At 38.3% G+C, this 25,949-nt stretch overlaps 1 protein-coding gene across 2 annotated transcripts; it reads right to left on the reverse strand.

Annotated features, from left to right (window-relative positions):
* Positions 1-1,865: 1,865 nt before the first annotated feature.
* On the reverse strand, positions 1,866-25,862 carry LOC112563961 (kinesin heavy chain-like). 2 transcript variants are annotated; one of them, XM_025238440.1, is made up of 23 exons: positions 25,385-25,862; positions 23,857-23,944; positions 18,685-18,758; positions 18,153-18,257; positions 17,692-17,740; positions 17,174-17,229; positions 16,875-16,962; positions 15,712-15,836; positions 15,147-15,251; positions 14,574-14,722; positions 14,272-14,420; positions 13,953-14,164; positions 13,269-13,544; positions 12,909-13,058; positions 12,597-12,788; positions 12,327-12,444; positions 11,729-11,912; positions 10,695-10,929; positions 10,351-10,467; positions 9,867-10,003; positions 6,058-6,137; positions 5,733-5,873; positions 1,866-5,248 (listed from the first exon to the last, which is right to left on the reverse strand). In XM_025238440.1, exons 1-22 carry the CDS (start codon positions 25,508-25,510, stop codon positions 5,752-5,754), a joined length of 2,937 nt encoding a protein of 978 aa, XP_025094225.1. In that variant the 5' UTR covers positions 25,511-25,862; the 3' UTR covers positions 1,866-5,248; positions 5,733-5,751. The 2 variants fall into 2 exon arrangements, with proteins under 2 accessions (XP_025094225.1, XP_025094226.1); XM_025238441.1 differs by having other exon boundaries at positions 5,722-5,873.
* Positions 25,863-25,949: the final 87 nt, after the last annotated feature.

The raw sequence follows: 25,949 nt of genomic DNA on the forward strand, positions 1-25,949 counted from the left end.
GATCGGGACGATATAAAAGTAAAGAGTAGACCGTGCGTGTGATCATTAAAAAAAACTAGTGTTCAGTTTCGCGGATCCTTTCAATCTCCATGGTAACCAGTTGTCTGTATTTGCAATAACCTTACATCATTTTTAGCCGATGAATAGTGACCATGCAATAGCAAACTCGCAAAATGCGGTTCATTGTAATGAAAGGGAAAAAACAGATAGACGCACTGGCGATATTGGCAGTTCGTTGAGTGTTGCTGACAACCAGATTAATTGTTGTTTGCAGACGTTCGATCGTCTGCAGCTGTTCGTCAGAGGGGACGATGCACCATATGGGCAGCATATAGAAGGTCCTCTACATGCACCTGTTTATAAGCCGCACCTACTAAATATTTTTTAATCTTTATTTTTTTCACAATTAAGCAGCAAAGGTATATAGGTAGTTCGTCTCGTGTTCGGCTTGATGAGGGGGTGATCTGAGTGCTTCCATTGTCTGCGGCTATGATTTAAAATGTGAACAGTTCATTAATATTGCAACGTTAATTACAGTTAACACTTCAACAAAAATTAATCAGAATCTGCACTGAAGATTGCGAGCTTCCTTAACTTTCAGAGACTTTTGGACGCAGAACTTGACTGACTTAAAGAAGATTCCGTGTAATGGCAAGGCTGTGCCTAACCACTAATATCCCGATGTACGTCTGTGGCCTAACATTCCTATTGTCTTCCTTTTATCATCACTGGTAACCCATTAATGCTACAACAATTAAACACAATCATTCATTCCCTAACTTTAACCCAAGACTTTACTTCAACAATCAAGCATCTTTAAGAAGCTGAAGTCTTCCCTCTTGCTCAACTGACATGCCTGAGTATACATCTTTGTCTCTGTCAAGTGTGTAGGTAAAAAGTGAAAGAGCCACGTGCATCATATGCTTTTATTTAATGTATACCGACATGGAACATTTGCTAACCAGCCAATCTACTAGTGACAATTGATCTACCCTTAAATGGACAGTACCTCTCCCCATATATGTTCAGCTCCACTCTGATTTGATAACAATGTGTCACATATCCCAGGTGTCTGTTTTGGGCATTTACTTATGTCAGGCAATACCACCCTATGACCCCTGAAGCGCACAGCCAAGAAAGGTCCTGTAAAATCCAGGGTAGTCTTTTCCTATAAGCGAGCACCACCACCAGATCACTAGTCAGCTAGGGGGATGGGGGATTGGTGTTTTAGGCGAAGCCAGTAACTAAGGCTTATCACAGCAAGGCAGCCAGTCCTGTAAAACAGAGAAAGAACGTGCCCGAGATGAGACCGGAAACCAGGACAGCCAACCCTCAGTGTATTGCATGACACACCGTCTAGACCAGACCTGGGCAAGGGGCGGCCCGCGGGCCGGATCCGTCCCGCCTCCCGTCTGTGACTGGCCCGCCCGCTGGCCCTATATGTACAGTATTGGGTAAAACTGAGTTAACTATATTAGTCCGGCCCTCTAAAATCATCCCAATTTCTCATGCGGCCCCTTGGGAAAATTAATTGCCCACCCCTGGTCTAGACTATGTTACTTATGTGTGGCACCAGATGCTGGTTCTTGCTTTCGCCAAGACAAATTTGTTTCATGATAATTTTCCAAATTGAGATCTAAGTTGCAACTTGCAAATAAACCCTGTTTCACATTTTGAAGTCTGTATCAAAAACTTTTCTCTTGAAGGATGGGGAGGTTTTTTTCCCCAATGGTTTATTTCAAGTAACTTGCTATACTACTGCTACAAATTTAGCAAACCAAGATTTCTGACAAAGCTATTATACTTGTCAAAATAAGGCAAAACAATTGTCTATTTCTCTAAACAGCAAACACAAAAGATGCTGAGTTTATTATTTTTTTCTTTTTTTATTGTGCAGAATCAGCACAGGAGTCAAGTTGGTAGAAAGTCACACAAACATTTTGCTCTACTGACTTCACTTTTTTCCAAAAGAATATTAAAAGAAGAAAGGGGAAAAATATCTAAAACAAGACACACCCCAAGACAACCAAATCGGAAATTTGTTCGAAGACTTGAAAAGGCTTATGTGTATGATGCTCATGGTGAGGCTAAAAGGCTAGACAGAAAAAAGCTGGCACATGTATCTATTATCTTACATACCATCTTCAAAGCTTTACAGTGAAACATGGCAATTTCTTGGCTGCAGGGAAAATTGAAACGACATAACTGCAACAAAGCAGCTGCATTGGTCAAAACCGGAATGACACATACAATGTTACTAACAAGCTTCTGCTTAAAACTGATAGCACAGGGTCAAACAGATGACCACAGCTTGAGGCTAGTTGTAGCTGAGATATTTGTTTCTACAGTCTATTGTCACATCAATCCCATAACACTAAAATCGTTTGTATGAGTTCACAGTGGACTTGCAAGCTTATAGCAAATAAAGAAAAGTTGAACTAGATGATGAAAATGGGAAGAGGTGCTGTGTGAAGATAGGTGAGATTTGTAACAGTAATAATCATTAGGGCTTGACACAACCACATAGCCAATCATGTTGTTTGCTTTTTTTACCAGATAACCAGGCAATTAAAGGTCCATTCATTATGAACAAATTCAACATGATAAAGTGCCAGTTGACACCTTTGCCAAAACATTGCTAATTTTATATGCAAATTTCCCTTTTGCAACAAGAGCATTGTCAATTAAGGGGAGACATTTGAATCTGAAAGACAAAAATGATAATACCATGTCCATGTACAACACTAAAAGATCTGAGAAGAAACATGATGGCCATGGCATACACTGAAAGCACTTTCATCATTTGTGCACATTAATCTGTCTCTCAAAAATGTGTTATGATCACAAGTAACAACTTCCACAGAAGTAATAGAATATGTGATTTTTACAGACTATATCAAAGACAACAAGAAGTTGCATACAAAGCCTTGACAATGCCATTACTTTATTATACAAATGATTAAAAATCAAATGTTATGCACCAGCTCAGTCTTGTCTTGACCAAGACCACCTTGAGAGAATGAATGACAAAGAACCCAAGCTGACCACTTAGAAGATAATGATAATCCCAAAATTAAAATGGGGTCATGAGCATGAGAACAGTCATACACTCCTCTCTCCTTTCCAGCAAGCAAACACGCATGCACACACACACACGCGCGCATAAGCAGCCACTCAAATGCTTTTCTACTATTTCTTTTTTCCTATCAATGTGTGTTTGCCTTCCTCCAAGACTTCCTGCACTTTCAAATAAAAATAAACCAAACCTGCCCTTAAAATGAGAATTGTGAAAATATACTAATTAGTCATCAGTCCTCTAATCCTGGTCATCTGCTGAAATAAGAAATGCATCAGAAGCAAACTTGAACACCATCTTGTCCACTGTGTGCTTTGATGACACCAGTGCTGCAGCAGCTATGTACTAACGCCTTTATCGCTTCTTTTCTGCTCTTTAACCCACAACTTTACAAATAGCTTTCTCACACACTTAACTGGGTTATCAGCAGAATTAGATACTGAAACAGTAAAAAAATAAAACCAAAACAAAAAAGGTGCACAAAGCAGAAGAAATGGAAGGAGTAGAGACCAGTCCCCAAATAAAGAAGCAATCTACAAGACTTCCCATGGCCACCATGAAGTACTCTGTAAAAAGGGAACTGTGGACGGCTGGCCATGGGCCACAGCCAGTGATCCTGATGCACAAGTAGCAATCACAACATTAAGTAGACGCAGCACATGGAGGTCAAGTAATGCAAATGAGTTACCCAGCCATTTCATTAAATAAGAACACATTTTGCATGCATTTCTATAGTAGCTGCTTTTCTTTCTTATCTCTTTCACAGCAGTATAGACAAAAAAGGAAACGTGAGCATTTATACCAAACACTATTCATTTTGTCAAAAGCATCACTTAAGCACATGCTACAGCAGCTACCAAAAAGTAAAAAATGCCAGACAATAAATAACACAATCTCTTAATCAAATGAATGGTTTTGCAATGTTTAGTCAAAATCATATTGCAACAAATCCTTTGAAACACGCGTTCTTATAATTATTAAACATCAACCTTCATAACAAAACAACTGTACATTTATCATACTGCATCAAGAAATAAAAATTTCTTCTTCCAAGAATTGACAAAGCTAGGAACAGGGATTATAGATGGCTGCTATGAACTCAAGACACAGGGCAAGAGGATAGGGAAGAAATGGGAGAGAACGACACCAAAAGGCCCCCTCTAACCGATACACAAATATTCACAGAAGGAATGGCATTTCATAAAGGAAAAAAAAAAAAAGATTAGACTTAAATCTCTTGTGGAAAAAGAAATATAACAATGTGTCCTAACTTAAATGACAAGGAAATAAAACTGCTGTTCCCTTGTCCCTGCTACTCTAAGACATTGTTTTCTGTAGAAAATCGCAAGAACAATCTTCAACATTTAAGAAAAATTCTTAATTCTCAGAACACGAAAAAAATGTCTTAAAAGTACACGTGAAACTTTGATGGAGGTCTCTGACAAAAACTGTCTGCAGCTCCAGAGTGTTTGTTCCTGATCCGACTCTCCTTTCCTTGCGAAAATACGAAAAGATGTCCACTAGGCAAATAGACCTGAATGTTCTAATGTGGATGTGCACACACTGCTTGTATTTGCCGAAAATACTTCATTGGACATTATTTTGTTGCTCTTGGTGAAAGGAGTGTCATCAGGAGTACATCTGGACAGTGCCAGTCCTCTTGCTCTTCTGCTATTTTTAGCCTCACATGCTAAGTGGTATAGTTTGAAATTGCAGAACATTTTATCCAATTATCCCCATTATAAATGTCAAAGTAAAATTTGTCTTCAAAACTGGAATAAAAGCAGCAAATTATGTACATATGCTATACAGTAGTTTCTCTTCTTTTCACAATCTTCTTGTCAAGCTTTCTCTGGGTCTGTGAAAAGCTCACAAAAATTAAAGATTTACCTTATTTTGGTTAAAAGAGATTACTGCAAATGACCAGGATACACCCACTGATATTAGCAATAATAAATAAAAGTAAACCATGAGTGATGTGTTATTCTACCCAAGTGGTGCCTATAACTCAGATCACCTACTGTAACAGATGCACAAGCTGACAAAAGCGGAATGCTACAACATGGGCTATAGCCCTGAGGGTACTATCTTGTCCCTGGTAGTACAGAATAATGTTAGTGCACAGATCTTCACTTGCAAAGAGCTACGCCAAATATCCAGCATGGTGTATTCCTGAAATGTCAGAAAGGGACAATCAGAGATCTTGGCATCATGTTACCTACATGTTTAGGCATGAGTTTACATAGCCATTCACCCAGCCAACCACATCTATTCACAAATATGTATATATGTGTGTGTGTAAAAAGAGAAAAAAAAGGGAGAGAAAAGGCAAGTTTTCACAATAAATGGTGTTTGAGAACACCCTTTATGAGAAGAAATATCCATCCACAGGAAGGGAGGGGGGTGTGTGTTTTACGCCAAGCTAGCAACTACAGCTATATCACAGCAAGGCAGCCAGCCCTTGAAACAGATGCCACATGCAAAAGGAGGACATTTTGTGTACTTTTCTGACAAGAAAGAAGCATGCTTACTTAAGAAACCTTCCTCCAATCACATACTTGAAAACTGTCCATATTTTACAACACAAACAGCTACAAGAGTATCTGACCAATCACCCAGCCTATTGCAAGAGATCAAGTGTTTACCTAATCCTAACCTTTCAGTGGAATTCAAATCTAAGCCTGACTCTCAGCCTTGATGGGGGCTGGGCCGTTAGCTGCAAGACCACCACCTCCACGGATGCCAGTTCCTTGGGTAGTGCTGCCACCTGGATGCTGCCCAGGTCTGATTGGTTTAGCTGTAATAAAGAAATGATAAAAGAATTGAAATCTGTACATACTAATGCACTAGAGCTGAATCATAGACAAAACAATGGTAGAACAATAAAATTTTATGCTGGAGAGTGATGACATGTGACTACTTAGTACAAGAAAACTCACTGACCTATCTAACAAGTGGAGCATTTCTAACACATCACTAACCTATTTGTGCAGCATGCCCTCTACGAGCCAGGTTGCGTTGACGAACAGCTTCCTTAATGCGATCAACCTCCATCTGGTACCTGCATACAATCATTTCTTGGTGCAATTTTATTTTTAAAAAGAATGCAATACAGACTTTTCAAATTAGAAAACAATGAATTCTCTATCTAGCAACTCTAGGAGAATATATTTTCAAGTGAAATTATCATAAGCATTAACTAACATTAAACTTAAGTAAACTCCAACATTATATGTGATCTTCAATGTTATAAGCAAATGAAAAACACATACACTTCATATGTTACAAAGTTTCAGGGGAAAAAAGGTCTCCTGAGTTTAATTCCAATTAAGGTGGATGACTTTCATAAACTCATTCTAGAAAGCCAGCGGATATCAACACAATTTACCAGGAGAGCCATTTTATTTCCCTGACAGGTACATTAATGTTAGGATGACAAGAAAACAGCTCCCTGGCTGCAAGATTAAAGCCGCAAATAGCTGCAAACCTATCCTATTCCCTAATCAACACAAGGAGATTACACACAAGGTAGCGTTTCACACTTACAAACGTCCAAACTGTGACAGCTTTATTTCTTTGTAATCACAAACAAAGTGTACAGAGTGTAGTAAGGGCTGTACACCTTGCTTGTGATGACAGAGAAATACAGCTGTCACAGATCTACCATGCATAAATATGAAATGCTGCCTTAGTGAGTACAGTGTTCATGGCAAAGAAGGCAGAAGAGTAAGCAAACGTGAGCAATTGATCAAGCGACTAAGGGAAGCAGGGTTGTTTTTTTTTGTTCCAGCAGCAGTGAAGGATGTAATCCAACCAGTGTCCAATCGATGTACCAGAGTTAGCAGTACCCATGGATCTTGCTTTGTGCGTGATACCTTGCCGAGCCAAGGTAAAAATGTTCTATTAATGTATATGGGGTAAATTTTTTTATATTCGTTGAGGAGAGTCAAACTTTGTGAAACTGAAGTACTGTTATTCAGAATGCAAGAATTTTTGAGTAAGAATAATATGGAAAGGAGCATAAAAAGAATAGAAGAGTTAACAGGTCACATACAAGTTAAATATTGCAGCTGGGGAAAGTCTATGTCATCCCCTTGCGAGGCCCTATTAGTACAGAGGATAAACATCACATGTCCAAAGATCAGACTGGCTAGCACCACCTGCCAGAAAACGTAACAACGGGATCCTAGAGCACAACATGGTCTGTGTTCACCTTTACATAACTTTGTCTTCTTGTGCGTGTTGATAGGGGAAGAAATTTTTGACCTTTATCTTTTAAAGTCCTTGACTCAGTTCATAAATACATACGACCTGGGCAGCCCAAGGCAATCATCTTATTATTTGTTGAAAGAATGTGCAACTGTCATGAGTTGTTAACTATTGGTGTTTGTGACAACAGTCCCTACCACTCTGCATAACTCCAACAAAAAAACAAAGTGATCGCTGTACTAACACGTGCATGTACACAAGACACTACCCACTCCTCTCCCTCCCCCAACCCCTACTGTATAGAACTAGACACAGGTACTTTTCTTTTGTTGTCCATATCAAACTAATGGTCATTATGATATTGTAACCAGCTTGAAAGCTGTTCCCTCTAACAAAATGACAAAAGCTTTAGTGAATCCAGCAAATAAAATGATAATCAAGGATCATGCTTTCCATGCAAAATAAATTTTAAAAAATTAAGTTCTTCCAAGATTCATAAAGGTGCCAAGTCTAGAACTTGGGTATGGCCATGATTCGTGAAAAAATACCTAAGTTCTGCAATTGTTATTTCAAATAACACAGGGTATCTCAGCACCTGGATTACAATCACAAACTGCTATTGAGATACTTATACATAAAACAACTGTTAACATAAATGATCATTAAGAACATAATCTTACACAATGAAACCCTTAGTACATCTTGACTCACCCAGCTGACAGGGAAACAGCTTCAGCAATGCCAATCCTACATAAATGAGGTGCAGTATATTGGAATTAAAAGAATGAACAATTAGCAAATTATTCAGTCTTCAGATGCTTCTTCTAAAGGTACACGCTTGCCCAGGTTGCAACACTTTGTAAAATGGAGTTCAGGTCACATTTTTCGGGAAAGTAAGTCCAGATGAAAGTGAGCCCACTGAATGTTCCATATTATCTCACTTACACTGCTTCATATTGTTCTTGATAGAGCTCCTTACAGCCAAGCAACAGAATCCGAAGTCATTTAAGATGAAAGAGGAAAAGTAGATAATGCAAAAGCTGCTATGAAATGATACGCTTCAAGGGATGTTAGTTTTTTAAAATCTGCTAAGTCCAAAGAAATGAATTGGACAGGCAGGGAAAAAAAAAAAAAACTTGATACGAGCTTGTAGTGATTGTAAGTGACCATGAGTTGTTGTTTTTTTTTAAAAAAAGGGAGAGAAAAGAAGGCCAAGAACTGTAAGTGGTTTATTGTGTCTGGGGCATGGCATGTGGGGATGCAAGTAGCCGTGTAGTTACCAAACTGGGAGATGCACCAGTTCAATACCCAAGAGGCACAGCAAACTCTTCCCACCCCAACTAACCCAGCCAGCTCACTCCATAGAGTGTTAGGAAAGTAAGGCAGCGAGGAAGAGGACTTGGACACCACCATAGCAAAACTTTAATTAATTCATTGACTGGTACCAGTTGTTGGGGGATGGGGAGAGTCACACGTGGATAGCCCCAAGAAAAGTGTGTTCTCTAACACTTCTCTCCCCTATGATCAATCACCGTGATATAGCCTTAGTTGCTGGCACAGTGTAAAACAACCAACCAAACAACCAACCCATCCTATGATCAAAAGTGTACAAGACCTTTTTTTAAAAAATATATGAAAGGTAAGAGCCTACTCCTCTCCTTCCGCTGCCTTTTATCCCCAGTGATAAATTAACTACCTATCACTGCAAGCTGGACAAAACCTTTTCTGGTATCTGGCCTCATGCAAATCTTGAACCTGTGACACTCTGTTCTAAGCACTATAAGTCAAAGTTATGGAGTCTTCTAAGGTAAAATTCTAAAAAACATGGAGAGAGAAAACATAGTAGTCTCTTGAATGAAAGGTATGGGGGGAAATGGTGCTTTACGCTGAGTCGGCTGAGGCTATATCACGGCAACGGCAGCCAGCCCTGTAAACAGATGTCACATGTAGTAAAAGAACACCATGCCTAAGACGAGAGCAAAACCAAGGACGAGAGCTGAACAAAGGACAGCCAATCTTGTGGTAAATTGGTGATAGGTGCTAACCACTGCGCTACCAGAGTGACTGTTGCTGAATTAAAAGCTTCTTAAAAAAAAACCCCAGAAATTCTTTTGAATGATGCTAACTGAAGATGTCATGCCCACAGGCCTCTCACAGGTCTGTCACAAAGTGCCATGCCCACATTGCTCTCTCTACACACACAGTATCATGTCCACAGGCCCTCAAAGGTCTCTATCACACAATGTCATGCCCAATCACCAGAAGTCTTTTTCTCTGCTAAGGACCATCTCTTTGTACACCACACAAGTTTTCAATCATTTAGCAGTTTAAAAGGGCGTAATTAGGACATCATGGAAAATGTGTTCAAAATTTTCTATCGCACCCATACCAACTCATACATGTTGTTCCCATCAAGGAATCTAGCCTGGCTCCTAAGATATTTGTAATTTGAGGGATTTAAACACCCTGCTGGAGCTCTAGTGAAAGAACTCACATATAAAGTCTGTTTCCTTATAGTTTTTCTTTTCTTTGCCGGTACCTTAAATTGTATTTTAACAGCATTTTGCACAGGTTAACTGACCTCTTTCTGTCACGCATGGCACCTTCCTTGGCTTCCTTCAGTGCTGTCTCCAGGGACTTGACGCGGTCCATTGTGGCTCGCAGGCGTTTTTCCAGTTTGGGAAGTTCGCACCGAAGATCTGCATTGTCACGTACCAGCTGCATGCATATAACATCAGAAACTTTTTTTAGAATTATCTGACACAGCATCAAGAAAGCCATAGCAAAATTTTTCTGCAATCAAGGACATGAAGTTGAGTCACATTTTTTCAGATATGCTTATACAGATATTAGCAAAACCATGATTCATACTGCAACCTACAGGCATATATGTGTGTGTGATGCGAGCAATTTAAACATGCTGATAATAAGCCTATTTAGTTTATTGCCAGGCTCAAGCCAAATTCGTTGCAAAGGAATTACAGGATAATGGCAACAATGTCTCATTTGAAAGATACGTGCCTCCCACAATGGAAATTCTGAAACCCTGAGCAATGGCCTCTTACCTGTTTGTGGACTTTAGTCAGCTGCTCCAGATTATTCTCCAGGAAAGAAATCTTTTGCTTCTGAGCAACATTTCCTCCTCCTTCCTCATCTTCTTCGTCCTCTTTCTTGTTGGCTGACTAAAAAATTCATGTCGCTTAAGTGGTCAAGCATTCTACTTACAAGATGATGCACATAAGATTAGGAATCTAACACCTTTCCTCTAACCACAAGTATCTCCCCTTATTTTCTCCAAAGATGACACAATTTGGTAAAAATACGGCTGTGTAATTGCACATTTGTCTGCACTTACATGGCTGTGCAAGTGGGTATGGCATATAAAATGATACATGCTCATGCAACATACCTTCTTCACTCTGTTCTGAAGATCCTGCACAAAAAGCTTGCGTAGATTGTGCAGGGTCTGCAGTTCCTTGGCAACTGTCTCCTCTAGCCCTTTCAAGTCCTGTTTGGCCTGCTCACGACGGGACATCTGTGTGGACAACTCAGAGAGCTTTGCTGTCTTTTCGACATCCTCCGCCTTCAGCTTCTCATAGTCTCCCTGCATTTTCTCCATGGCCAAGGATAGCTTCTGATTTGTGCTGAAAGAAGAAAGTTCAATAATGATGTAGCAACTGAGGAATCGAAAATCTGATTGCCCAGTTTCTGAGCAATTTAATTAGATGCAAAGACATATCAGTATTAGCACATATTCTGCACTTTAAATTATAATGAATTTTAAAAACACTTCCCATGCACTTTAACCCTCTTAGTATGATGAGCCACAAACGTGACCATACTAATATGACCCAATGACCCAAGGAAAGCTCTCCTGTTAGCTGACTCGGTTAAAACCAACCAATCAGAAAGTTTGATTCTATTCTCAGGTCTTCATCCTGCAGTTTTTGAGCCATTTTTAATCTGTTCTAAGCAATTTTGTGATTTTTTTTTCCCCCTTGAAAAATAAGAAAGAGCGACAAGCTGAGGATGACGTTGGTGACACCAGCAAAGAGTCTGTTGTTGACAGTGACTGCCAATGATTTTTAAGTTATATGAGCCAGTCTGTTTGCTGCTAATTGGGGAAGATAGGTTTTTGCTGATGTAGGTGCAGAGCCCACATGGGTGTGTTGACTTTCTTTTTTTTTTTTTTTGAACTGTGAATTTTCTTGGATTATTTTAGTCACCAGAGTGAAAGTAGGATTTTCATTACTTTTATTGCACAGTTCAAGCTTTCTCCTTTCCAAAAATATATAGGTTTCTTGGTCTAATGTTTACCCGAGAGCAGCAATTAAAACAAACATCAACCACAGTCATCTTCACCGTCTTCAATTATAAGTCATTATTTTAGTACATACTATTACTTTTATGCTGTGCTAAGAGGGTTAACTTAGAACTACTCACTCCTTGAGGGTATCTATCACACTCTGCTTGTCAGCAATCTCTTCACGCAGAGATGACAGCTGCTTCTGGTGTTGCTCACGATGAGCCATCATCTGTTTCTCCAATGTCTCCTTCATCTCAATCTCAGCCTGAAGTTTGTTAGATGTTTCCCTTTCTTTCTCACTAACAGCATTAGCCATAGATTCTGCACAGATAACACGGTGGTTTCCTTTTAAACACTCTATAGAGCTAATTGTCTACTGCTTATAACATTGCCAGGAATCCCAGCATATTTGCTGTTTAATCTTTAAAAGCAATCCATAGCTTGCCTAATAATTAGCTTAATATTTTTAGTATGCTGTCAGTGCTTGAAGGTAATTGACAAAAATAAAAAAAAGAGTGAATACAAGTCTAACAACAAAGAACTGCTCTGCCTTTTCATAAAGGAATACAACCTACTTTATTTTTTATTGCTAATTCTTTATGGTACAGTGCATCCTCGTGAATTGGGAAGGCACTCCAACAGTTGGAGCAGACTGCTAGTCCAACACAGCAATAAGCACAGCAATGTAATAATGGACTATACTATATATGGGTCTAGAATGTGAGAAAGACTCACGCTGAGCCTTCAGCTGTGCACATTCCTCACTCAAGCAGTCTACACTCTCTTCCAGCAGCCGCTTCTTCTGCTCGACATCTTTGATTGTTTCAGCCAGAGTTGTCATTTTGGCCTCATACTGCATTAAGAAACAAAATAGCATCATAAGAATGTGACCATGTCTGAAGTGCACTGCTTTTCTTTCAAAAAAATAAAAAAAATAATAAAAAAAAGTTTTGTCTCTGTACTTATCAGTTCAATGTCTAAAAAGTCTTTTTAGTCCGTTCATACCTGCTGGATCTTGAGCTTGCAATCAGAAAGATCATTTTCAGCTTCCGACAGTTTCTGGCTGCTCTCCTGCTGCTGGGACTCCAGAGTCTGTGCACGGCTAGCTAGTGTTTTCACTTCAGACTTCATCTTGCTGATGTATAGGCGAGCAACTGTGAACTCCTCTTCTAGTTTTTCACCAGCACTGGGATTTGGCTGATATGTACAGAACCAAACAAAAGAATAAAAGACTGCTTCATCTGCACAAAGATAAGTTCCATGGAAAAAAAGATTGGGAAAACAAAATTTCTCTTGTACAGGAGGATAAAGGGTCACCTTGTTTTCTGCAGCACTTCCACCAATAACGCCACCAATGTCACCCAGATCCTTGAGAAGACTGATCATCATGTCTGTCACTCGCTTTTTCTGATGTAGTGAAGAGTCACGAAGCTGCTCCAGTTCTGACTGTAGGCCATTCATCTTTGCCTAGTCACAAAAGTGTACACTACCTTTAAAAGACATTTTATCACTATTATGTTATTCCAATTCTTAAAGTCAAAAGTAACATTTTTATCATTTATGCATCAGCAGGTATATTCCTTATAAAACATCGCTGCTACAATGTCTTTGAATCATGTTGTTAACAGCAACATGGAACCCTGAAAGAATACGTTGAAAACACAAAAACAGACTCACCATCTTCTGGCCTAGCTCCTCACTAAGAGCCTCAATGTCATGGTTCTTGCTGTCCACCTCCTGTGACTTTTGGTCATAATTCATGGCCAGTTCTTCCAGAGCCTGCAGCACCTCCTTCACCTCCTCTTTGGCCGACTCATTGTCCTGCTGAATACGGGCCATCTCGGCCTGCATGGCCTCATAGTCACGTCGGGACTGTGTGATTAGCTCCTCCTGTTCCAACATTTGCTCCTTCAGTTTCTCAATTAACTGTGACTGATTGTTGATCTCTTCATCCTGGTGAAAAAACAAGAACAGATGCAGGAATCATAAATGCAAGAAAGAAGGCTGCCTAGCTACCATTGGTGGAAACAGGCTATGCCTATCATTAACAAATGGGAACTCATGTTTAAAGACCGGCACAGAAAAAGTCTAGGGTTCAAGTCACATTTAAGACATCTAGAACACTTACACTACGCTACCTGTCAACCACCACCACCACACACAGCTTAGAGTCTTCACATTTCAAATGTATCTTGCCTGCATTTGGCACATAATGCTTATGTCAGACATATCTTGCCTGTGTCACAAGGCACATTATCAACAGTGACAGATTGTAAGTAAAACAATTATACTGCTTAAGTTTTGACCCTTACATTGATTATGGCATATTTAAGGCCATGAGCAAGCCAGACTGATGCTAACCTTATCATCCAGCTGCTGGTACAGCTTCATCTTCTCTTCCTCCAACTGCAAGCGCTCAGCCTCAGAGATGGCAGAAGCTCCACCACCAGCAAGTCCCACAAAACTGGTTGCCATGGTGAGGGTTGCTCCTGGTGGTGCACCCTCTTTAGGTTGTTCCCCTTCAACGGCTGCTGTCTTTACATCAACCTGCTCTTCCAGGGGTACACTGTTACCTGTGAAAATAAACATACATCTTACCCATGTGTAACAAATGCAAACGCCCATGAACTGAATAGCTTATCAGCAAGCCTTGGCTGAGAACATGTGAAAAGCAGCTCACCAGCACGCCATGACTGCAGCTCAGCCTCCAACTTGAGAATAATGAGTTTCAGCTTGTTGTTCTTTTCTTTTTCTTTCTCGTAACGCCTCTTCCACTCCTCTGCTGTCAGCTCTTCGTTCACCGACACCACATTCTTGATTGTCTTGGCTCTGGATTGCAGTACAAAAGAGTGACACAGTCACTGATTTTTCAGAGAAAAAACCTGATATGCTTCATTTTTATTCCTAGCCAAACAATCACAATGAAATATTACGATTGTAGAGGATGTAGAGGCAGCCTGTGAACAAAAAATATTGACAAACCTCTGTCCAAACATCAGAGTGGATTTTGTCTCAGCCTCATTGTAAGAGGCTGGGGAACAGCAGATGACCATGGTAGTGCGGGCATTACCTCCCAAACTCTCTTGCAAAATACGAGTCAGTTTGCTGTCTCTGTATGGTACATGGGATTTCTGATAGGGACAAAAATTAATATGAAACTTAGGAAAAAATTATGTATTCACACATTGTTATTTAGATAAGACAAATAAGTGAACAATGTTTCAAAGACAGATTAGCTCTAGCAAACGTCCTGGTAAAAGGTCAACAACTCATAAATCAAACATAGTTTCAGACTTTATAGACATTTAAAAAGTTTATACTTATTTCAAAGGAAGATTTTTAATGAAATAGTAATGTCATCATCCCCATGAATAATTATTATATTTGTAAAAGTAACCCTGAGAAATGGCAAGAAAAATAAAACAAACAGTGTAATAATTAATTCTGAACTAAACATGATGGATATGGCCACTATTAGACTGCATTAACGCAATTCTGCTCACAGTTTACCTACGCCAAGGGTGGGTAGGTGGAGATGCAATATTTTTAACTTACATTTCCTTCAGCAAGAGCAGCGATAACGTTTCCCAGGGCAGACAGAGACTTGTTGATGTTCTTTGCTTCATCTAGCACAGCCCCCTCAGCTCCTGTTTTACTGACCTGCAAGTAACAGATCACAAGTTTTTATGTTCTTTAGATACTTTCCTCTCAAACTATCACCATCTGTGACACAAAAATGACTAAGAATTCAGTCAATTAGGCAGCTTCAGCTTTTCACTTTCTACAACTATCTTCTGAAATTACAAGTTAAAGTATCACTCTTCTCACAGTTCATCTATAGCCCTACATTTTTCTGCAGTCTTTACAAGAAGCCAAAGAAAAGTAAAGGAGTGTTAACATATGGTTCCAGTAGAATACTGCACATTTACAGGGAAGCAAAGCATGATGGGATATGAATTTTTTTTTTAGCTAAATTGTTTAACACCACTTTGTATATTTTAGAGGGCTTTATGGCTGAGATGTCCCCCAAGTTCTACCAACCATTTAACTGTTGACACACCAAAGTGATCACAGGTCATGTTCTAGGACACTGCAAGCAAGTCTGCCAAATCGTTCTCACCTTTTCACTACCTGCCAAGTCCACCAGGTACAGTTTACCATGGAGTTTTTTCTCACTTTCAACATTTTCCTGCTTGACATGGATCAGGAACACACTGTGGCTGCGTGAGCTGTGTTCATTCATATCTGTGATCAAAAGTAAATTTCTGCAAAACTGAGATGACACTGGCTCACAAAAACACTAGGAACCCAAACTGTTCACTCTTCTCCTCTGCCAACTACTGTACCACTAAAGGAAAAGGTAAACAAGACAATTTTTTTCGCTTTACTTTGTGAGTTTATTCCCTTCTTATAGGTAGAATTAAAGTAGATTAGAGTTTACGAGTCCTATAGATGCAGTTACCAATTTTTAATTCAAATTACAAAATTTTTTTTTTTAAAGTTATTTGTGGACTGCTGGAAATGATTTAATATTGTGATGTCCCTAAAAATGAGTAACTGTTGAAAATTTCAGACCTCTATGATAATGGGAAGTGGGTGAAAAATTGATTACAAAATTTGACTGAACATAATAATAATAATAATAATAATAATGATTTATATAGCATTTTTGTAAAGATTTGCTTATACCACTTTACATAAATCATGCACAGACTAAATCATCAACAACCATGCACCCACATTCATATACAACAGAGCACTTCTACAAAACACACTCACTCATACACAAAATAAATTACAGACACATATTATGCATGCTCATGGTCAGCACAGAGTCACAACGAAGTCGTCATTCCAGAGAGATGTGTCTTAAGTTTAGACTTAAAGGTGGTAAAAGAATAAGAGTGTCAAAGGCTGATGGATAATTTGTTCTAAGTTGATGGGGGCTTGGGTAGGAGAAAGACCTCTGTCCATATGTCTTTGTCTTAGTGGGACTCACAGAAACTTGGTGTCAGAAGTTGTGTGGGCGTGTAGATGGAAGTGAGTTTGGAGAGGTACCAAGGACCAGTGCCAGAAATGGAAGAGTAAGTCAAAGTGGAAAGTGTGTAGGCTATACAATCCACAACTGGCAACCAGTGAAGACAGCACATGGTAGGTGATATCTGTTCATATCTAAATGGTCTGCAGACGAAGTGAGCAGTGCTATTCTGGATACTTTGAAGTCAAGAATATGCATGCATACATTCGTACATAGTTAAATAAAAGAGTGTAAAGACAACATACTTGTTACAGCCACATGTCTGTTTGCCTTCCCTTCATCTATAACCTCCATCACCTCTTCTGGACTAGACACAAAACGTTCCGTACAACCCTGAAAACACACAGACAAACTAGCAAAAAAACACAGAAGATGACCATTCCATATCAGTCACAACTATTTTTTCCAACGTGTAATGATCTTCTGACAAGATTAAACACTGCACTTGAAATGTCACGTAATCCTGATGGATTTAAGCAATACTGTAGCCACCATGTGGTGTTTATATCACTAAATTATAATCTCTCAATTAAATGACACCTACCTTTACATATGGTACTCTGTTTTTGTCTTCATGGACAGACAAATTTGTTTTAGACACTGAAACGGAAAATTAAAAAAATTAGTTACTGAACATATGACTATAGGAAATAAAGAGATTGCAGATATATAAATATGGAAGTTCATGTAAAAATGCAAATGATAATTTAGTTGTCTCCCATTGATTAGAATGAGAATGGAGATATAAATCCCAGGTGAAGGAATAAAATGGAAGATAAACTAACTAAACAAACAACAAAAAAGGGGAGAGGGAGGAGGAAGTACAATGACATAGTAGGAGATAAATATGTGATATGGTGAAAGAAGTGAGGCACTTCATGCTCTGTCAGACACATCTGACTAGGACCATCTAGGCAGACTAATGTAAACATTGTCTGGATTCATGGTCATTGTCTCATTCAAGCAAACAAAAACTGGTCAGGACAATAGCTGACTGTGATGAGGATACCAATGTACAAAGAGCTAGTCTGCAGCTATCTTCAAAAAGTCCAGCTTACTCACCATCTAGGAGATCTCTGATTTTGTCCATGTAGATCTCAAAGTATGACACCTGTGCAAGAAAACAGCATAACAATTTCAGTGTTATTCCACCTGCATGCCAGACACAAGATAAGAATAAATAATACCACAGAATTTGTCCGTGTTCTTTCCTTCCTCCCATCCCCACAAAGAACTAGTGTTCTGACATCCCCACAAATCACTAGTTCTGACACCCAATGTGGATTTTGTATACCACCACCAACCCCACCCACAAAATCATATACAAGGTGACAAGAAAAAGGCATTAGGATGCAAGACAGCATTTGATATTATGTTCTATGATATTTACAACATAAGCATATTTCTGTCTTGTATGACTGTCCACATTCTCTACCTCACTAACATAATACTGAAGGGGCACATTACATATGCAATCAATTTTATAAAGGGCCACATCATAAACCACTGAAGCAGGTGCCTACCTTGATGTGAAACTCCAGGTTCTCATCCATTCCATAGATGTAATTAAAGATGTCTTGTACAATACGGGGAATGATACCTTGAAGTGTTTCATTGCCAAGGACACCCTGAAAATGTCATTTACAAACAACTGATACAAAAAAGTGCCTGATGTATTTGCCTTTGTTGAATTGTATATGTAAAATGTACAAAATAAAAATAACCTCCACTAATAGTATTCTCGATGCTTTAACAATTAAGACCAAATATTAAAAGGGATGACTGAAAAGAGAGTAAAAAAGAAGAATGAATGCAAAGTAGCACAATGAAGGACATGGGGAACAAAAAGAGTTGAAAGCAATGAACTGGAGAGATTGGGGAGAGGAGGAAAATGAACAAAAGAAATTGTTAATGCTGTGAAGAGAAAATGAGCTAAAAAGGGGGGAGGGGGGATAGACAAATAAAAATAAAAGCAATGAAACAGAGGAGACTAAGGGATGGGGCAACATTAAGCTTTTATTGTCTTGTCTGCTTGTGAGACATAATTAAGCTTACTTCCATTGTGTGTGTCTTGCCACTGGATGTCTGACCATAGGCAAAAATGGTGCCATTGTAGCCACTGAGAACATCTGGAGACACAGGACATTTACAACTGCATTTAGCAATAATTTTTGACCCCCCAAAAAAATTGTACTGGCCTTTAAAACTATTAAATGATGGCACTAGATAGCAGACAACACCAGAAAACACACTCACTGGCTATATATTATGTATGTATTAAACTGCTAATCCCAATGGCCATCCCTACTGTTCCCTTGATTAGTAACTTAGTAAATTGACAGTGCACAGCAATTAATGTCTCCTAGAGCAGTAACTAAGTAAATTGACAGTATACATCAGTTACAATCCCTATGCTTAGTTAAAGTAAAATGACAGTGTCCAAGAACTGATGAGTTTTTTGTCAAAAATGTTCATGAATCTAAGTAAAACTTCTCAGGCCAGAGATAAGGAGCATGAGTTGATTTAATACACTGCAAATGAACATTAGACTAGAGTGAAAACCTGTGGAGCCGTGGTACTTTCAAATGTCTATCACATTTTAAATTCTGAGAGTGATACATATTTTTTTAACAGGCTGGAGTAAACTTAGTCTGTTGCTAACTCTAAGCCTTCAAATGCCTTATGTGGATTACGCCTACACTGTGAATGGGAGAGCTAGGAGTGTATATTAATAAGGCAATTAACTAACTATAAATTCCCTCTGTTGATATTTTGGAATGCATCATGAAGTGTAACAGGTACAGGTGGTTGTCTCAATTCAATAAATATTAAATCCTACTTGCTCACTTGTACATACAACTGAATGGGTATCTACCCCCTCCCAAAACTAAAGACAATTTTGTGAACTGCTGACACAAAGCAACCAAATTCAGCTCGCTACCTTGTGCACAAAGAGTAACTGGGTTGTATGCTCTACCTGGCACATTGGGTCACAATGGTCTTGTCTCCTAACTAGTTGAGTGGAATTATCATTGATATCAAGTGCATACTAAACTCAAAACAAGGCAATGGGACCTCATAACAGTCCTCTCTATAACTATAAATGAAAAAAAGAAACCTATACCAAACTCAATGTCCTGGCGAACACTGGCTAAATACAGTTTGTGTGTTGCATGAATTACAAAGTCACTTCTGTCACCCACAAAAAAGCTGTCCGACTGCTTAAATCCAGAAAGGCCAAACAGGTTTACTGAGGGAAATGTAAGGAATCGCACCTTGCACAGCTAGCGCCTCTGTATAGGTCTGTATCAGCTGCACTAGAGATCAATACCTAACCATGAGACAATCAATATGCAGGCAGCAGCAGCTGTGACTGCCCTATACAGCCAAGTTAGCTCACTCCAACAATCACACATTAACCTTCACATGCAAAGGCATGTGTGCATTATGACATTACAAAGGTGAAAACCACACAGGCACTTGGTTTTCCTCTGCTACAAAGCTGATGTCGCAGGGTGCACAGCTCCTGAACCAGCCTGTCAACTTTTTGTGATCAAGCAGCAAGTTTAGCAATTACTCAACTTTATTTAAAGGTAGCCACTCTTTTTGTCTGTTGAAGTGCTGGGTTCTGTCAGGTCAACCCATGCTTTTTTAACTGATCAGACAAGTTACAAACCCCTCCACACCTCTGCCTTTCACCTGTTGTTGACTGGTATGAGATGTAAACAACAATATTGAATAGCATTATTTTATTTTTTCATGTGGAATAAGAGGAAACCAGCAAAGCACAAGGCTCTGACTTTTTATGTATTTAAAGACTCCCAAGAAAATACATGTGCACAATATCCCAGGACAATCAGCAGAAAACTTTATGATCTTTCACCTTTTCCCAGCCAGAAAAGGATTTCTACTTCATATTAATTTATGCAAATGTCTGACTCACTGCCTTTACTTTCACAGCAGTCTGGATTTTTTTATATTCAAGAACCAATCCCAGGTGACACGATCTTTAACAGTTTGTCAACAATAAAAAAAAAAAAAGGCCGATTTGATTCTCATGATTCTCATTCATTCTCATTCTACATTCCTAACCTGTGGCTTGTTATTCACTAGTCCTAGTCAGACCTGGGACCATGCTACTTCCAAGCAAACTCAGTTTGTGCACCCCAGGTCATGTTACCTTGCCTGTATTGTGTCTGTTTCTCAATACAGAATACAGCCTCAGAGTCAAGATCATCTGCCAAGAAAGATCTGAAGGAAGTGGACATTTTAAGTCCTGCCTGAAATGAATTACTATATAATACAAATGGCATCCTCTGCCCACCTATTCCCCTGACCCAACTTAAAGTGTGTTTTGGGGACAAAAGGGAGGGAAATGGGAAATAAATTTAGAGTGAGATTCCTTTTTTTTAAGGTATGACAAAACACTGTATCACTTTCCTAGTAAGATGATAAAAACTTTAGATATGCATAATGCATAACACAGCTTAAGTTGAAGACATGACTGACACCAATGATCCAAGTAAAGATCTGAAGCAAGTGGACATTTAAGACTTCATGAGAAAGAATGGGGTGGGCAATTTAAAAGTCTATAAAATTTTAACTTTTGAAGGATTCTTATTTTATTTAAATCACAAAATATTCTGAGGCCAGGTGCCCTTGAACATGTCCCACTTGTACAAACAGCTAATCCTTGTGTCTTGGGGGAATGTCTTGCAGAAAGAAACAGTTTATATGATTCAAAATCTGGCATATGCTAACAGCAATGTGATGACACATTTGTCACGATGAAAGACTAAGCTGTGTAATGAGACACACAGATGAAGTATTAAAAAAGAGCACTAAACTCTGAGGCTTATTAATGATTGTTTCAATGCATAGATGTTTTACACAGATTTGAGCAATGATGACTAGGATATCATTTATGACCAGAGTTTAAACTAGTTTTTTTAAATGCCCTGATTTGTAGGGCATTGTACAGGATTATTCTTACTGTCATCCATTCCCTAGTATGTGATGCTCTCTATTATTTCACAGACTGGTTACTAATTGTTTGTTGAACAACGTTTAATGGCTGTCACTAATTCCGTAAGGACTGGCTGTCCTGGGGTCGGGAGGCGGGGGGAACCTGCTTTTAAACCGATAATAAATAGTAAACATTAGTAACATTAGTGAGTAAACAAAGGCTATGAGTTCAGCTGTGTCTCTTCAAATCATTGTAGCTGCTTAGATCACATCCAACATGGATTTAATGAAAAAATTAGCACATAGACTGCAAATGTGCCAAAGGGCAGGTGATATTTAGACTAGAAATACAAGACAGCCAATTATTTAGCAGAAGTTCAACTGAATCTAACCAATCTATTTCCTATGCCAGTCTTCTTGCTGAGGTGTTTAATAAATCCAACTGTTGCTGTATCATCCTGCATAATGATGTTGTACTAGTCAGATTGTCTCTATAACCAATAGCTAGCCTACAGTTTTAGTCAGCCCAGCTAAAGCTTTATTGGAGAAATGGAATGCAAGTAACACACAGCAGCAGGCAAAGGCTGAGATACCCAAAGGCCAGATGCCACAGTATTGGGAATTCCTCAAAGGGTTGGGTCAAAATGCTGATAACATCTATATTGTCTTTTTTTTTATAAAAAAAAACAACAACCTGTAATTAATGAAAACATTAGATCTTCTTGTTGTTTTTCTAGTTCATTTATATTGACTGTATCTACATAACTATAATGATCAAAAGAATCCTCCCATGATATTTGTGGTAAATTTTTATCTTTTTTTTTTCATTTTTAAGAGATGAATAAAAAAGACAATTCACAAATTCATCCCAGACTTGTTAATTACTGGGATGAAGAGATAATGCTGCAAAAGAAATCAAATGGGCTATGTGGATTAAAAAAAAAAGTAAACCACACCGATTTAATGGCCACATGTCACACTCTTATGTTAAGGAACTGCTTAACTTTTAAGCCAGTATTGTTTGTTTCATGATAACATTTAGAAACGAACATGAAAATAAAAGAAGGATAAATGACCAGCCAAATAAAGGTTTCATAAAGTGGAATGCAATCAAAATAAAGTGAGGAATGCTACAAAATAAAAATAGTGTTCTCTTTGGTTCATCTGAGAACATAAAAGAAAGTTCTTCACAAATGAGAGAAAACTTCTTTCACCTCCTTCCATCTTGTGTCGGATCAAAGTGTGCTTCAATAAAACATCACCTTCACATTTTATATGCATAATGTATATATACAGTATATAATAGTCTCAAGCACCATTAATTTTATTTTTCAACTTCCTAGTAGATTCAACCCAATCATGATCATAATAACACCATCTAATACCACTTAATCTGATCATATCATTACTATCCATATAGCTGCTAGATGCTTCTGTTGAGCATCACAGATAAGGGGGAAATAAGGTGGGGGTGGGAGCTGGTTTTGTCTTAAAATTAAAGATATTTAAAGATACTCTCTTGCGGCCCTGTGCTCCACTTGGGGTAATTAGGAACAAAAAGAACAAAAAAGATACTTTCTAGCTTTTTTCAGCTGCAATTTTTTTTATACAGATCATTAAATGAAGTTTGAAAAAATGACACTGGTGACAATGTTTTACACACAGCTAACACTGGTAAGACAACATTAAAGAACCTGTATAACTGCCCTGAAAGTGACACACTTTGTGTCATTGCTGCTTAAGGTTGACTGAGAAACAGTATAATTGATCAGACTGCAGAGTTGTATAGTGTTTGGATGTAATAAGTTTGAGCATATGTACATGAATTTTGTGTGACTAAACATTTTATTTGCAGACACTATGAGCTCCCACATCTGGGAAGGTAGGTGCATCACAAAGAGAGAAATACTTATTAAACTAGGTAACCACAGATGCCTCCCTCTAGAGTGTACACTTACCAAGAATGTTTCATGATATATGCTGATTAGTTGGCTTGTTACCAGCAAACTAGTTCTTGTATTTGCTTTCACAGCAAGTGTGTATCACTTAATGCATTGGTTCATATGCAAGCACCATGGCATATGGCAAAGGAACAACAGTTTATCTAAATCTGTCTTAACCCTCTCAGTTGCAGCACAAAGACAGTAAAACCATTTTCTGCTCTGGACTAACTAAAACACAATAAATGGTAATAAAATTCAAAATAATTATACCGTTTGTGATAATCATAAATATCTGAAGTATGTTTACAAATTCTCTTACCTGCCACAATTGGCTTGGCAGTGACAGTATACACATACTCTTGAGTGACATTTGGTTTCAGGACCTTGTCAAAAACAAATACTTTCCCCTGCAAAGCAAGATTAAAAAATTTTAAATATGAAAGTTTTACTCTAAACATCTACGTTATCAATACAGAAAACATCATGATACAGTTAATGATGATTAGATAATAAATCAATAATTCTGACTTGTGGTGCACCATCTGTGTTATTATTATTCTATTAGCTGGCTCATAAAATGAACATGTTGCAGAAAGACACTATTTTTTCATTTCTTCTTCAAAGTCTTGGAGCAAGATGATAAGTAGCCTGCAGTCCTAGATGGATAGTACTGTTCATTTTTATAGACCAAAAAATGAAATCATGGTCAAACTGCAAGTAACCACTTGGCTCCGACAAAAAAAATCTCAAACTGGAGTTTTCCCAAGATAATCTGAACAAGATCACCTTCCAAATCCAATTTTTAAAAATATATAAAAAGCACACCCATTGGAATGTTGCTATAAATCAAGTCAACATATAAAATAGCATTTACAATGCTGCCAGCCAATTAACTAGGTTATGAAAATACTAAACTGTCCTCTAGTTTTTATACATTGAATCACCTTTCCTTTGCCATTAGCAGCTGCCTAAGATATTTGTTTGCATTATAATTTATATATACATGCATCATTCTGTATAAGAATCCTATCAAACTAATGTGAAAATGTGTTTGAAACCATTGTGTAATGTGAAAATGTGTCTGAAACCATTGTGTGAATTTAAGCTTTTGGACATCTATATTATGACCTCTCATACCAGAGGGATGCTGGTAGGAATAGCAGTAATTTGGGACTACAGTCGGACACAGGCTTTTAAGTGTCCCACTCACTAATGTGCAGGGATTTGCACTAGTCAAGTTGCTATTGCTATCAAAACTTCAAAATAACTCCACAAATTTTGGAATCACATTCAGATGCTTTTTTTTTTAAAGGCTTCATACTTATTACACATTTAGTTCAAAACTAAGGTTGTTCCAATGCTGGGCAACTCTATTTCTTAAAGTATTGATTCTGTTTTCCTTTCATTTAGAAACATTCTACTTGCTGCCACCCAGTCTGATTTAACTAGTCGGGCGTAGTGAGCACGTACTTTATTGACATTATTGATCACCATTTTAAAATAAACAACTCCGAACACATCAACACCATTCTATTCTGCATTTTGTTTGGTTTGTTTTCAAGCGATAATATGTATAAATAATTAATTAGAAAATATTGAAACTGCTTCTTAAGTTACTGTTATGGAATATTGGCCTGCGTTTGCACGACGACTATATCTCGTGTCCAAAAAAAAATATAAATTATGATAAGCAACTGTTGTGTCCATATCCAGTAGTTTCTAGAGCAGATGAATCAATGTGTGTTCAAAAATATTCCTTGCTGATAATAAGTACACATAACTACAATAACAGTCTTACATTCATACTATTAAACAGCTAGGTCATGATGAAGAGGTTGAGAACTTACCCCAATTGAAGCTGAATCATCCGTTGGAAACTTCAAAATGAATTTACTCCCAGCTTTCTCCTCCGACTGATTTAAAGGCCTCACACGGCAAACCACTTTAATATTGCACTCACTGGATTCAGCCATTGTCAATGTTTAAGTAAAAAACTTAACTGCAAACCACCGACGACTATCAGTCATCGAATGATATATTCGTTCTAAACAGGGAGGATCGATGTCGATGCTGCAAAAGACTTGAATCACGTCATCCTCAGCGGCCAAGTAAAACGTCTGTTACAGAAAAATTCATCATTCGCGATAAAGAAGTCGAGAGTAAAAATTAATGTCACAGAAAAGACAAGAAAGTCTCCAGTCTTACGACCTTCCTAATGATGATGTTATAGGCTAGGTAACCACATTCCGGTTTCGTCTATAATCTGCCCACCTACCGCTTACCTCCCACGGCCATTTTATCATGCAAGGCACCATGGGAAGTGACGTCATGTTTTTAATACAGCCCCACTAAATTATGTTAACATTATTTCCTCCCCTCCTAAACATGAAAATATATTGAAACAGACATAAT

The sequence above is a fragment of the Pomacea canaliculata genome, linkage group LG5 (genome assembly GCF_003073045.1).
Source record: "Pomacea canaliculata isolate SZHN2017 linkage group LG5, ASM307304v1, whole genome shotgun sequence".
NCBI lineage: Eukaryota > Metazoa > Mollusca > Gastropoda > Architaenioglossa > Ampullariidae > Pomacea > Pomacea canaliculata.

Excerpts from the sequence above, each read along its gene's own strand:
- LOC112563961 (XM_025238440.1), bottom strand. The coding sequence starts at position 25,510 with ATGGCTGAATCCAGTGAGTGCAATATTAAAGTGGTTTGCCGTGTGAGG. Across the intron at positions 16,963-17,173 it reads ACAGAGTACCATATGTAAAG|GGTTGTACGGAACGTTTTGT; the intron begins GTAGGTGTCATT and ends GTGTGTTTTCAG. Across the intron at positions 13,059-13,268 it reads AGGAGCTAGGCCAGAAGATG|GCAAAGATGAATGGCCTACA; the intron begins GTGAGTCTGTTT and ends TTTTGTGACTAG.